Source organism: Urtica dioica, chromosome 9 (genome assembly GCF_054948205.1).
Source record: "Urtica dioica subsp. dioica isolate 48M chromosome 9, U.dioica_male_clone48M_v1_H2, whole genome shotgun sequence".
In the NCBI taxonomy this organism is placed as follows: domain Eukaryota; kingdom Viridiplantae; phylum Streptophyta; class Magnoliopsida; order Rosales; family Urticaceae; genus Urtica; species Urtica dioica.
The window spans coordinates 9,088,800-9,103,835 of NC_142764.1; the positions used below are offsets into that span (position 1 = coordinate 9,088,800).

The 15,036-nt window shown below is 39.5% G+C and overlaps 1 protein-coding gene across 1 annotated transcript; it reads right to left on the reverse strand.

Annotated features, from left to right (window-relative positions):
• Positions 1–748: 748 nt before the first annotated feature.
• Positions 749–9,680, reverse strand: LOC149384835 (uncharacterized). Its single transcript, XM_089626176.1, has 4 exons — positions 9,477–9,680; positions 2,203–2,451; positions 1,223–1,327; positions 749–1,124 (listed from the first exon to the last, which is right to left on the reverse strand). Exons 1-4 carry the CDS (start codon positions 9,678–9,680, stop codon positions 1,104–1,106), a joined length of 579 nt encoding a protein of 192 aa, XP_089482302.1. The 3' UTR covers positions 749–1,103.
• Between the last annotated feature and the right edge of the window lie 5,356 nt (positions 9,681–15,036).

Sequence of the window (15,036 nt, forward strand, 5' to 3'; positions counted from 1 at the left end):
TTTATTCTAATATGTATGATAAAGTTCTACCATAAATAAAAAGAGAGCGTTTATTTTTTTCATTTTTTTAATTCAAACATATTTAAAATTATTATTTTGAATTTTTATAATTATTTTTAATGATGAGATCACTACTACAAATTAGGGATTCCACAACGGTACAACATGATGAGTAGTAAATACAGTGTTTGACCGGTTATATTGGTGAACTACAATCTCCCTCCACTAGTACAAAAAAGACCTTTGGGTGCGACTTTTTTCGCACCCAAAGATATCTTTAGGTGCGACTTTGGGTGCGACTTTTCCGCACCCGAAAGTCGGCACCTAAAAATCTTGGGTGCGACATTTAGGTGCGACTTTTCGCACCTAAAGTCGCACCTAAAATGCGACCAAAATCCGTGGAAAAGGCGGGTAAAAGAGCATTCGGTGCGACTTTGTCGCACCCGATACTTTCCCGCATGACAAGAAATAGTGCTTTAGACGTCACTCTATTATAAAGTGACTTTAAATCTTTGGAAAAACGTAATTATTATCAATGCTTTAGTTGTCACCTGATTCAAAAGTGACTTCGATTCTTAATTTATTTATAAAAATAAAAAGCAATTAAATACATTCAGCCTCAAACTTTGAAACACATCCTCAACATACGTATGAACAAAGAGATCTTCAGCCTCAAACTTTTTTAATATCATATCCCAACAATATAAGTCTACAGGAAGAGAAGACCATGTAACATTAAATAGGAGATATCAAGGAAAGTAAGTCTTGCTGTTTGTCATTTTATTACTCATGTCCATTAATCATAATGTCTTGTGTGATGATTTCCAAAACATCCTGAAGCAGGGTGATTATCCGAGAGCATAATTGATTGTCTTCTTCATCATCAGATAGGTGTCAAATGTACCACCGTAAAGTATTTAGAACTACAAGAGAATAATTCGGTTCACGTATAACCGGTTGACATATGAAACCCAGTGAAAGCACAGAGAAAGTCTATTACCAGTAGTCTTAAGAAAGTCCTTAACCTCTTACTCAGATGAAGCAGCCCGCTCATACGAACAGTTTACAAAAATCTCTTCGAGCCTATACTTTCACTAATTTCATTACATATCCGCGTCAAAATCCTGTGTTGTTAAAAATGAAACCCAAATTGAAATAAAATTCATGAATTAGTATATATCAAAGAGAGCCATGTAGACCACCAATTAAAAATAGTCATTACCGAGATTTTCTTTTTGGTGCATGTACTTGATGATGGCATGAGATAACAACTAAAAGCTAAAGAGACAGCTTCGAATCTGGACCTCAGCATCCCCAGCGTTCTTATCTACGGAGAAATAAAAGTAAACAGAGACATCAATATGAAAAGTAATTTAGAAAAAAAAATATTGATTCGGTAACAACAAAACTATGAAGAGATGTCCTCATACGGTAGTGATCAATCATAGACCAAAACTTTTATTGATTTTTTTTTAATACTCTAATTATTTGTACAAGAGTAGGGTGACACGATATTTATCAAATAGTCAGCAGCATGAGATTCAAAACTTTAACATTTATAAAAATATAGCGCTTTACTCACAAGAACAATCGGCGCCCATATTGCAGTGATGACAAAGATATTACGTGATGCTAGGAAGTGAAACAAAATACAGGAATATCAGCCACATTTAAACAGGGGAAAAAAAACTTCAAAGAAAAGGAGGTTGAAGTAAAACCATCACCAAACGAGCCTTAAAACACTCCAGAATCATCAAACTAATCTCAGAAATTAAAAGCCCCAAATCATAATTCCTCAACCCTAATTTTTTTCAATTTTCGGCCATAAATTCAAACACACGCTCAGAATTCTCAGCTTTAAAACCCTGTTTTAAAAAATTCATAACTCACTCAAATCTCAACGGATTTACACGTTCTTGGTCATTTTAGAAAGCCCATAACGTCTACTTTTCAGGAAAAATATTAACAAATCCAAATTAAATCGGTACTGATCTGACCACGTCAATTTACAGAGGCTGTTCACAGCGAACTTAAAATCGATTCAAACTCACGTATCCGAGCACAAGCAATACAATCCGAGCACCAAAACGAGCTCAAACTCACTTAAATTCCACAACCCAAGCTCAGAAATCAAAAGCCCCAAATCCAAACTAAGAACCCTAATTTTTTCAAAAATCCATTTCGGGTAAGAACTTTTCTTACCTTGATTTCGTGAAATTTCTTGTTCCCGGTGCTCTCTCGTCCTTTTCCCGGGGGTGACTCATGGTCGGCGTGCTCCGGTGACTCGCGGCCGTCGTGGCTCGTCTCGGTCGGAGCGCACGCACAAGGAGGCTCGGTCTCTGGCTGGTGGCATGCTAAGGAGAACAATGACAAGAAGATGAAGATGAAGATGAGAGGATGGTGATGATGGTATGGCCAAGTTGTTCTTGTGGCCGAGATATATATAGTGAGCTGGAGAGAGAGAATGTGAGAGAGAGATAGTAGGATAGAGAGAGAGGGAGAATGAGAGAAGACTTACCGGCCGGAGAGGCTGTCGGACTAGGGTGGAACGACGGGTGAGCTTAGGCGACGAAGAGGACCAGAGAAATCGAGAGTGAGAGCGTGAGAGAGAGAGAAAAAAGCTCAGCCTGAATTTTTTTTTTATAACATGACCTAGAATTTGGGTGCGACTTTGTCGCACCCAATGGACCTTTTGGGTGCGAAAAGTCGCACCCAATGTTTTGACCGGTCAAAATTTTATACAAAAGGGGGGGAAAAGACCGCTTAAAACATTTGGACTTTTGGGTGCGACACGACTTTTGGGTGCGACTTTGTCGCACCCAAAAGATAACCTTGATTTTTAGGTGCGACTTTTCGCACCCAAATTTAAAAAAATCAGCGAAAGTTTTTAGTTGCTTCAATGTCTTTTGGATGCGACTTTTCGCACCCGAAAGTCTTTTTTGGTACGACTTTTAGGTGCGAAAAGTCGCACCCAAAAGTCATCCGCACCGAAAGACTGTATTTGTAGTAGTGCTCCAAAACTGTGTATGAAGAGAAAGTTCTTGATGCTAACGCTTCTAATATCACGACCGAGTCAACCAGATAATGATATCGATGTCTATTTGGCACCGTTTGTCGATGATTTGAAGATGTTATGGGAGACGCGTGTCAAGGTCAAAGACACATATCGTGAAGATTCTTTCAACTTACGGGCAATGTTAATGTGGATTATTAACGACTTTCCGGCCTATGGGAATTTGTCAGGATATTCTGTGAAATGCTCGATTAGTTGTCCTATTTGCATGAAAGACACATTTTCCCTCCGGTTGAAGCATGGGAAGAAGACTGTTTTTATCGGGCATAGAAGATTTTTACCAAGAGACCACCCGTTTAGAAGGTTAAAACAAGCATTTGATGGCAACACAGAAGAACGGTTCCCTCCTCGAATTTTGTCTGGTGAAGATGTGTACGAGATGGTAAAAAACGTAAATGAAGTCCTTGGAAAGAGAAAGTGTCGTGCTAGTACTAAAGAGTCGTTTCAAGAGAATCCTTGGAAGAAGAAATCGATATTCTACAACCTTCCGTATTGAAAGACGCACTACGTTCGGAATTGTCTTGATGTTATGCATATCGAGAAAGAAGTTTGCGAATCCCTTATAGGTACGCTTCTTAATGATCCACATAAATCGAAAGACGGAATAAAATCTAGAATGGATCTCAAGGAGCTGAACATAAGAAGTATTTTGCATGCCGACGAGGAGTGCGGACAAAAAAACAAAATTACCAGCGGCAAAGTACACTCTAGATCGGAAGGAGAAGAAGAAGTTGTGTAAATGGTTTGTGTCTATCAAAGTTCCTGATGGTCATTCTTCAAACTATATGAGATTTGTATCTATGAAAGATTTGAGACTTATTGGAACGAAGACTCACGATTGTCATGTGCTTCTACAACAAATGTTACCTCTCGCCTTGCGTGGAATTTTGTCACCCGATGTGAGATTTGCAATATCCAAGATATGTGTATTCTTCAACTCGATTTGCTCGAAGGTTATCGATCCTATCTGCTTGGATTCACTACAATCGGAGTTGGTTAAAACTCTTTGCATGCTAGAAAAGATTTTCCCACCTTCGTTTTTTGACATCATGATTCACTTAACTGTTCACTTGGTACGTGAAGTGAAATTATGTGGGTCTGTATTTTTAAGTTGGATGTATCCAATCGAACGTTACATGAAAGTGTTGAAGAGTTATGTGAAGAACTACAATAGGCCGGAAGGGAGCGTAGTGGAAAACTATATAGCAGATGAATCCGTTGAATTTTGGTCGGAGTATTTAGCTAATGCAGACGCGATTGGGTTGCCAAACAACACAAGTCAAGAATCAAAAGCTCTATCTATAGGTATTTTTTGTGACACTTTCTTTTGTGTATTTAACTTATTAATGAAAGGACAACTATTTATATGAGTGGTTATTTGTAGGTACTTATTCTAGCGTCAATCGGAAAGAGTGGGAGCAAGCCGGTCTCCATGTTTTGAATAACGTTTCCGAAGTCACACCCTTTGTGGATATTCATTTGAGTGAATTGAGAGTAAATGATCCAAAAAAAAGCTAAAAATGAAAAATGGTTACAAGAAGAGCACAATCGTTTGTTTAAGAAGTGGCTTGGAAAATGATTATTTCGAGAATCTGGACATTCGGAAATGTTGAGCAAAATATCTAGCGGGCCTTCCTCAATGGTTACAAGGTACACTGCTTGGTCTGTTAATGGTTTTACTTTTTACACCAAAGAAAGAGACAACAAACATCCCGTTCAAAATAGTGGTGTCACATTACTTGCTGAAGCATTACATGTTTCTTCGGCAAAGGATAAAAATCCAAAAAAAGCTTTCATGAACTATTATGGTTACATTGAAGACATTTGGGAACTTGATTATTGTGGGTTGCGAATCGCTTTGTTTAAGTGCAAATGGGCCGACAACAATCATGTTAAAGTTGATAAAGACGGAGTTACAATTGTTGACTTTCGGCGTACAAGTTACGAGAATGATTCATTTATTTTGGCCTCTTAAGCAACTCAAGTGTTTTACGTATCAGAACCCGTCAATCCAGACTTGTCATTAGTTGTTCACATGAAAGCGAGAAATATTGACGAAGACGAAGACATGTATAATATACCCTCATTCCCATCCGGCTTACCACTTGTTGATGAAGAGATTGAAGATTTTGATGATGATGATGATGTTTCTCATTTACTTCGTTCGGATATCAATCCTATTTTTGTGTGAAAACAAAAAAACTATATGTATTTTATGATTCAGATTATGATACATTCATGTTTTCTTCTATAATATATATTTTGTAAGGTTATTTATTTTTGTAGATGTTATTGATAAACACTAATCTGGAACATATTTCGCCGCGACCAACAATGCACATGGCCGTGGCCAATTGTACAACCGGCCGCGGCCAAGTATATATTTGGCCGCGGCCAAATAATTTGGCCGCAGCCAACATTATACGTCGCCGCGGCGAGATGAGTTCCAGAGTCAACATATTCCTGGGAACTGATTTCGCCGCGGCCAAGTATAGATTTCGCCGCGGCTAAATAGTTTGGCCGCGGCCAACATTATACGTCGCCGCGGCGAAATGAGTTCCAGAGTCCACGTATTCCTGGGAACTCATCTCGCCGCGGCCACGTATGTTGTTGGCCGCGGCCAAACTATTTATCCGCGGCGAAATCTATACTTGGTCGCGGCGAAATCAGTTCCAAAGTCAGCATATTTCTGGGAACTCATCTCGCCGCGGCGACGTATAGATTTGGCCGCGGCCACCATTATACGTTGCCGCGGCGAAATGAGTTCCAGAGTCCACATATTCCTGGGAACTGATTTCTGAGTTATTTTACTTACAAATACCATAGTTATCCTATTTTTCTTAAATAACATCAAACAATATCAATACATATATTTCAAATACTCAATCATCCATAGTACTCAATCAAACACTAATTCAAATAACCATAACAATCTCAAACACAAAATAAAAACTGAACCGAGTATCAAACAATCTCATAAAACACATAAAAATATAAATATTTAAGTCTCACACATATAAAAAAAAACTTGAAAACAAATATTAAACTTAGAAGGGTTCAAAAAACACATTAAAAAAAGTTTACTCGTTACTGTCGTTGTTATTCCCAGGTGGTTGTGGTGGTGGTGGTCCCGGGTACTGAGGAGGTGCCATATGCGATGGCCATTGCGGTGCTTGGGCCGGATAGTATGTGTACTGAGGATATGAAGGGAAATGGAATTGATTCTCCTGGTTGATGTCCCACCGACCTATGAGCTCGTTTAATCCCTCGAAAGCCGCGGCGCTATATTCTCCTTGTCGGTGCATGTAGTCTTGGGTGTGTTGATACCCGCCGACGAGATAGTGGTTACACCGAGCAATGTAGTCTTGGGTGGCAGGATTTTACCCTGGAGGTGGTTGTAAGCACAACAGTGGCTTGTTGAGTGACAGTTCGTCCTCCTCTTCTTCATTCTCTTCCTCCTCTTCCGGCTCTTTTACTATGTATCTCTCGATCGTCTTGTCATTAATAGGCGCCGTACACTTCTTGGTTGTGTCGTGTTTTGTGTTGGAATCGATCTAGGGTTTAAGAAAATAATTAACGCTTCGGTAAGCGGCGGAATTTTAAAAATTTTCTTTTACAAGTAAAACCAGTTTTTACTAACCTAGACAAAAGAGCAAGTACATGTAATTAAAAACTATTATGAGTATAGAACTTTACTAACCTTTCTTGAAGCTTGAACTTTGAAGAAGCTTTTGGAAAGTTTGCAACGCTCATCTCCCCTCGCAGCACGTCCCTCTTTCTTTCCTCGGCACCTCGAGCAACCACGAAAGTTTCTATCACTAAATCACTCGAGAGAAAAGGAATTAGTGAGTGGGCACTTTTAAACACTACGACTTAAGAACAAGTCTCGAAGTCGCAGAGCTAAACTCTAGGTCACGTGAGGACCTAGGTGCCAGAACAAAAAATCGAAAATAAACTAGAGAGAGAGAGAGAGAGAGGATTTCGGCCAAAGTTCTAGAGAGATAATCTCTCAAATCTCTTAAACTTGGATGAATGAAATGTGAGGAAATGAGGCTCCTATTTATAGGAGAGGTCTCACCTTCTATAAGGTAGTTTCCTCTTCTATAGAATATCACATATTCATGAGCCAATTACCTCTTTTCCCACTTGAGATGCTCGGCCAAGGATGCCTTCTAGAAGGCTTGGATTTGTTTCCATTTTTGTTCATTGCCTTGCCTTGTCTCTCTCTTGGCCAATTACCCTAAAGCATCCTCATGCAAATTTGTTTCCTCTTTTTCTTTTGGCAAGTATCTTGATACATTTATGCACAAAATATTCTCTCTATCTCTTGGGTAGTAGGCCCCCAACATGTCCTCTAGAACGAGCTTCTAGAAGCTTCTTTATTTGTTCATGAGAACATGAAAAAGGCCCATTAAGAATTTTCAATAAAATTCTTATGAAATGAAATTAATCCACATGGCCCAATAAGACTAGTATTGGCCGAGTGATGCATGTCATCAAATGACCTTGTCAAAAAATTTATTGACATTCATTTCATCATATGTCTCAAAAGACAAATATACCCTTTTGACAATTTTCGTTCATGTTTTGACTTAGCTTCCAGTTTAACTATTCCTACTCGATGTGATTTGTGACAGTGACCTCATGGACCCAAATGAACAAAGCTTGAGCTAAACACTTGGACTCTAAAGTTCACAAACCTTTTTCAAGTTTAGCTTAATGCCAACTGACTCCACTAAAAAGTTGACACTGAAAATCTCTCGATTCAAATGAATTTATTTTCTACTCAAGAATTCAACCTAATTATGATGAGCGGATCCACTGAATATTATCTATGTTTACCCTTCATGAATGTCATCAACTAGTCGGGATTTACTAAATTACCATTTTACCCTTCTAGCTGTTATTTCCTCAACTCCTTTGTCGCTTGTGAATAAGTTAGAAACAATGTATTGACGAGGAGCTAACAAGTCACATTGTTTCATCCAATAAAGTCAGGACTCAATTTCGACACTGGCCAGTTCATTTATTCACACTCCAAGGAACAAAGCATGAGGTGACATACATTGCATTTCAGCAATCTTGTACATGAATTCCATATCTATGAGAACTTCACAAAGTTACTCATGACATTCTCACAACTTAGTATTTCACCAATAGGCCCTGTTCAGAATCACATAGTGAGTCCGAACTCTGACTTTCTCAAATGAGAATACTTAAGGTGTAAAATGACATGTCTTATTTCAGGATTAAGGTAAGCACGATGCAATTCATACGTAGTGACTTCGAGACATAAAAGGTTAAATGGTTTGTTCTTATCTTGTCTCTAGAAGTGCACTGGTCAATTCAGTACCTTCGGAAGATACCTAGAAGAATTATAGAGTCTCCAACTCTCAATGCCTCATAACCAGACATCATAGATTCTTCTAACAATCATACTGAGGTCAATAGTCCTTTGACCCTAAGATTGCGAATATATCGTTTTAATCAAACTAAGAAGAGTTTGTTCATGCAAATCTACATTTGTCTCTTCGTAAGTTGTTAAGTTTGTTTATGGACTAAAAGACTAAGGTTTTATCATAAAGCTTCAAACAAAGAAAGAATGAATGAACGTTTCAACTTTATTATTAAATGAATAGGAAATTACAAGCAAGAGTCTTCATGAGACTTTATTACATCAAATGTACAAAATAAAGACTACAACTCTTCTTGTGGGCACCATTGACAATATTTTGAGCCTCCAACATCGGCATTCAGACACAAGCCGTAGATGATTGACGGATACAGCAACCCATTTTTGATATTCTTGTAGTCGATTCTCTTCATCCAATTGTAGATGAATCGACCGACATTGATGGTTTTTCCACGTATGACACAAAACAGAAGGTGTACATGTTCCTCGTCGAGACGGGTGAAGTGCTTTATCGGAAAGAGACGAGAGCAAATGAAATAAATCCACGTTTTTGCGAGCCTGTAAAATAAACACCGTTATATTGAAAACATGCAATAGACAATAATACACACACAAAAGAAGAAAAGTTTAACCTCGTCAACGATTTTCGGAGAAGCTTTCTAACTCCTCTGTCCATGACCCAATTCTCTCCAGGAGTAGTCAACAAACTCAATATTTCGTCGAGGTTAGGATCTCTCAACCATTGTCGGTAACCCTCATTCTCGAAATCGATGTCCGGAGTTCCTAGCAACGCGTTGATAGCTCCGACACTACAGTCGACCTCTACACCGCGAACCGTCACCACATCATCCACTTGATCAAGTAAGTTCGCGTAGAATTCGTACATGAGAGTGACGTTTGCTTTGTGCTCGGGTGTGGCACAACATTTTCTCCACGAGAAACCTTCGATGGTGTTGTGGATTTGACCCCTATAGGCGTGCTTGGGCTCACCTCCAACCCTCGTTCAAAGATCGGACTTCGTTGAACGAGAATGTCATATCGATCTTCCGCGGCCTTACTAGTGAATATCCGAATATTATAGTTCACTTCGGGTTCGGGTTCGGATTGACGAGGCCTCTTACTTTTTTTAGTGGGGTGCCTAGAAGAGCTAGGGGCGGCTTCTTTGTAACCGGCGGGGGTTTTTGATCGACCCATTTTCTAATTGAACAAATGAATCCAAACTCAAATTCAACAACATTTTCAAACAATAAATCATTTTCAACACAAAATTAAACTCAATTCAACACTAAATATCAAAATTCAACACTAAACACATTATATTCAAATAAAATAAGCATAAAACTCATCACAAACACAATTCAAACTCAAATCCAAAATAAATTTAACCACAATATCAAAATAAAACTCATTTTCAACATAAAAATAACATTATACATAAAATCATAAACTACAAAATAAAACCCAAAACAAAAAAACCCTAATTTCGGCCAAATCTACAATCCAATATCATAAATTACAACCAAAATCCTAAATTAGTTTATAAATCACACAAAACATTAATGACATTTAAGATTTTGATATGAAATTGAGTTACAAACATACCTCTAGGTCGGTGGGAGAAGGAGCAAGGGAGGCTAGACCGAGAGAGAGAAAGAGATGGAGGAGAGAACTGGCTTCGGCGAGGAGGCACGGCAAGATTTGGCGTCGGCGAGAACGCGTCGAAGTTTCAAGGTAGGTTTAGGAGAGGAAATTACACAGAAACGGCCGAAATGAAGGTCTGAGGCGAGAGGAAGTGAAAAAAAATGGAGAAAGAAATCGAAATGAGGCTTTTATAGTGAAGACCTAAAATTTTTACGACATTTCGCCGCGGCGAGTGTAAGCCTTGGCCGCGGCGAAATGTTTCCACAACAGGTTATTGTACCGTTGTGGAAACATTTCGCCGCGGCCAAGGCTTACACTCACCGCGGCGAAATGTCGTGGTTTTACAGTTCTAACACATGTTTCCACAATGGGTTATTGTACCGTTGTGGAAACGTTTGGCCGCGGCGAGATGATACCTTGGCCGCGACGAGATTAAACAACGAGTCACAATCCTGTTGTTTAAATTTTAAATTTTCTTTGAATTTCACAATGGGACAACTGTCCCGTTGTGGATCATCAGAATTCCACAACTGGACTTTTGTCCCGTTGTGGAAACATGATGATTCCACAACGGGACAATAGACCCGTTGTGGAATCATCAAGATTCCACAACGGAACTTTTGTCCCGTTGTGGAAACATGTTTCCACAACGGGACAGCGTTCCGTTGTGAAATATCCGTTGCGAAATCTAACATTTGTAGTAGTGGATTGTGACACATGTTATTTCATCCAATTTAACGATTTGAGTACTAACGGAGAAACAATTTCTTGATTTTGAGTATTTATCCCGCAACTTTTAAAATGTAGATACTTTAGTGTTACAAACCATAAACAGTGAATTTTTTTGTCGTAATTTCTTCTTAATTTTGACTTGCATTTGACAAGGGAAATTTTGAAAACTATGCGTTGCACGAATGGAAATTTGAAATTAAAGAGTAAATGTGTTTAATTTGAAAACTACGTACAATTTGACAAAACATCCTAACACATATTTTTTAAATTCTAAAACTCTCCTCTCACACGTAGATCTCTCATTTTATTTTCTTCCAGTGCATATCTTTGTTTTGATTATCAGAATCAATTCTTCATTTTTATCCATATAAACACATATTTCATTGTTTTTATTACCCATGCTATTCTTAATTCATTACATTGCATATCTTCAGATCAGTAAAATCATATATTTTCATATCAGTTTAATATCAACTCATTTATTCTCATATCAGTGTTATTACTTTCATTTATTCTCGTAATTCTTTTTTTGGTTATTCAAAACTTCGTCCACTACTATTTAAACAAAGAAAAAAAAAAAAAAAAACATTCTCATCAACCCAAATCGCAGACAGTCAGGGGGCGGACCGGACCCAGGTGAAAGCTTCAAAATGCCTGGACTTCCCCACAGCCCAAATTTTTGAGCTGAAAAAATTTTAACTTACTTTTTTTTTCAGCCTGAATAGTTTTTTTGCCCCCCCTTTTTCTAGCCGCAGCGCTGTCAATCCAAACCGCAGGTGGCCGCAGCAAAGTCAATCCAAACCGCAAACGGCCGAGGCAAAGTCAATCTAAACGGTAGACGGCCGCAGAGTCACCGCACGGTGTGGCCAGCGTAAGTCACCACCGCACCTCAAGCCACCACCACCGCAAGTCAGTGAACGACACGGAAACCGCAAGCCACCGTATGCCACCACCCCTGCAAGCCATCCCACACCATCATTCTAATTTTTTTCTTCCCAACGCCGGCGGCTTTGACAAACGACGAGAGATATTGGAGGGCGGTGAGACGTGTTGACAGTGGAGCGCGCGCAATTACGGCGGCATGGATGCGTGCTGCGTTTTTTTATGCGGTCATTGATGTATATGTATGTATTCATGTGAATTAGTGAATATAAGTCAGAACCGTTGATGTACTGTTAGTTGCGCATGGACGGCCACGATCCGTCCATCACACTTGTATTTATATCAACGCTAACATTGTTAGTTAGTCAATGAATCAGTAAATCAGTGTTTGATTTACTCTTTCTCTCTCTTCATCTCTCTCTTTCTCAATCCGCTATTAACATTGATATGGTATTTTCTTCACTTCTCCGTCAATGGCATGTGAACGATCCTCAACTCTAGTCAATGGAGACTCGGATCCAGGCATATCAGAGCTTGATTCCTCACATCTACCCTCTGATTCTTCGATGGATAGCAACAATTTCCAGTTTTGGAGCACGCAAGTCCAGTCTACAATGCGAGCTCACGGACTAGAAGGATTTCTTCTAAGAAATTTCACTTGTTCTCCTCAGTCTCATCAGTCAATTGACTCCAATGACGAGACAAGAAAATCGCCCAATCCAGAGTACTACTTGTGGCTTCGTCATGACCAATTCCTCTTGAGTTGGATCTTTGATTCCATCTTAGAATGAGTGTAAGGTCACGTCAATCTATGTCTCACATCGGCGAATTTTGGGTCAACCTTGTGCCAAATCATTCAGACGACATCAAAGGTGCACGTTTTTCAACTCTGATTCTCGCTTCAGACGACGAAAGAAAGACAATTTCACTTCAACGAATTCATTATGAAAATGAAGGCAATCGTTGATGACCTAAGTTGTGCTGGTGCGATGGTAAAGAATGATGACCTAATCCTTTACATCCTCAGCTGTCTTGGTTCATAATACATTGATCCTACGACTGGCTAGCTGGTGTCAGCAGATCCCATTCTTCATGAGATTGATATGGCTAACGTTCTGATGCCAAGATGATGCGATTGTCGGAGTTATTCTTCAAGACGTTTTGCAGGAGTAAAGATCTTGTCAGAAATGAAACACCCGAGGGCTATAACAAAGAAGCTTGATTGAAGGCAACAGAGGTGTTCGACACGCTAGAGCATAAGGTATGAGTTGAATTTTTTTTTAAAATTTCTTATATTATCGAATTAAATGAATTTATGTCTCGCAGGCTAAGTCTCTCCGCAACCGAGAAAATTCGAAGAAGAAGAAGACAAAGGCGAGACAAAGGTCGCTAAGTTTTTTGGGTCATCGCTCCAGGAACGTAAGTCGCTTCATATTAATTTGCAATACATACAGTAGTCTTATTTTGACGTTGAAAAATTGCAAAGGAAGGAAGATGGGACTATGGGCTCGGCTTTAACGATATGGTCGGACAAACACCATGACGCTAAGTGATCGTGGACGACTGACTTTGCGAAGTCGCAATTTGTAAGTTGTTTAATTTACTATATTTAATTACTTATCTTTCTTATTTGATAATTTTTTGTGGTTTTTTGTGAATGATCAAGTCATCGCCTTAGTGGCGGATATTATGCAACAAGCAGAGGAGCAAGGCCAAGTGGTCAGCCAAGAATCGGCAGAGGAGTATGCGATGCGTGAAGTTTTTGGGACACACCGAGATTGGAAAGCTGGGATAGGGCCTTTGATTAGAATGTCATCCCTGAGTATTATTCGAGCGCTACATGAAGGCTCGTCAAGTTCATCATCTCGGACCGATACATTGATTAGCAAGATGCAGTTTGCGCTGTAAAGCCAACAAGCCCAGATGGAGGCCCAACAAGCCAAGCTGCAAGAGATGCGGCAACAGATCGCCTCCTCACACGGATGTCTCAGCAGTCCCCCATAACTCCCTAGCCTCAGCCTACGCCGCAATCAGGTGCAAGCACAGGTCACATAAGCTAGGTTCTGTGGAATTCCTGCGAGACCGTCCTAGCGGAAGTGGCGGAACATGCAACAGCGAAATAGGCAGCGCGCGGCGGACGAGCAGGAGGAGGACGCGGCGAATCCCGATGCGATCTATTTGGAAGAGAAAATTCAACTATCGATAAGTTGTACAGACAAAAAAAATAGGATTTGAACGTTTAGATATGAATATCTAATATTAGACAGGATTTGTACGTTTATATAAGAATTCTAATATGAGAATCTTATTTCTAATTTATAATTTTGTAAATAAAACTTTATATTTTAATTCATTATTTAAGAATTATAATTTAAATTTCTAATATATAAATTTGTAAATAATTTTTTATAATTAAAATAACATATTAGGTGCGACAAGTCGCACCGGATACCTTGGCGGGAATGGTATTAGGTGCGACATATCGCTCCTAATATCTTTGCGGGAAGGTTATTAGGTGCGACATGTCACAACTACTACTCTGGCAGGAAAGTTATGCGGTGCAACATGTCGCACCGAATACTCAAACACTCGTCATTTTTTAGGTTTTTGGAAGCAAAATAGGTGCGACTTTGGGTTCGACAAGTTGCACCGAAAAGTGTCGCACCTAATGCGAGACACTTTTGGGTCCGACATGTCGCACCCGAAGCCTTTAGCGGCGGACTTACCAGATCCCTATATTTGTTCTAGTGCTTGCTAAGAAAAACTCGAGAATCTATATGGATTGAATCTATCTCATTGAGGGAGGTGGTCCTTCAGTGCTAATCTATTCCAAATTTTCCTTGTATTCAAATAATAGAGAAGCACGCGAGCAACTGATTCTGGCTTACCGCACCTCTTATAACTTGTGGCACAATTTATGCCGTTGTTGGTGAGACTCGGGAGACAATCGTGTAATGCACGCCAAATAAAAAACTTCACTCTAGGGGGACTCGGAGCTTCCACAACGCTCACAAGACTAGGTTCTCCCTAGATGAAGTCTCCAATTTCTCGGTGTTTTTAGACATCAAGTTGTACCCTGATTTGACCGTGTACTCGCCTAACCGGTTGTAGTGCCAAATAATCTGATTTGGGGTAGGAGTCAAGCCCAATGGAATAATTCGGATATCCTCTTGGCCCACAACCCATCATTTCTCATAAATCGGCTCTTTATCAAGCTCTTGGGAATTTTCGTGAAGTATGGAACTGACCATTATTCCTCTCTGCTCCGCTAAGGGGGCAGTAATGGGGTTGAAAG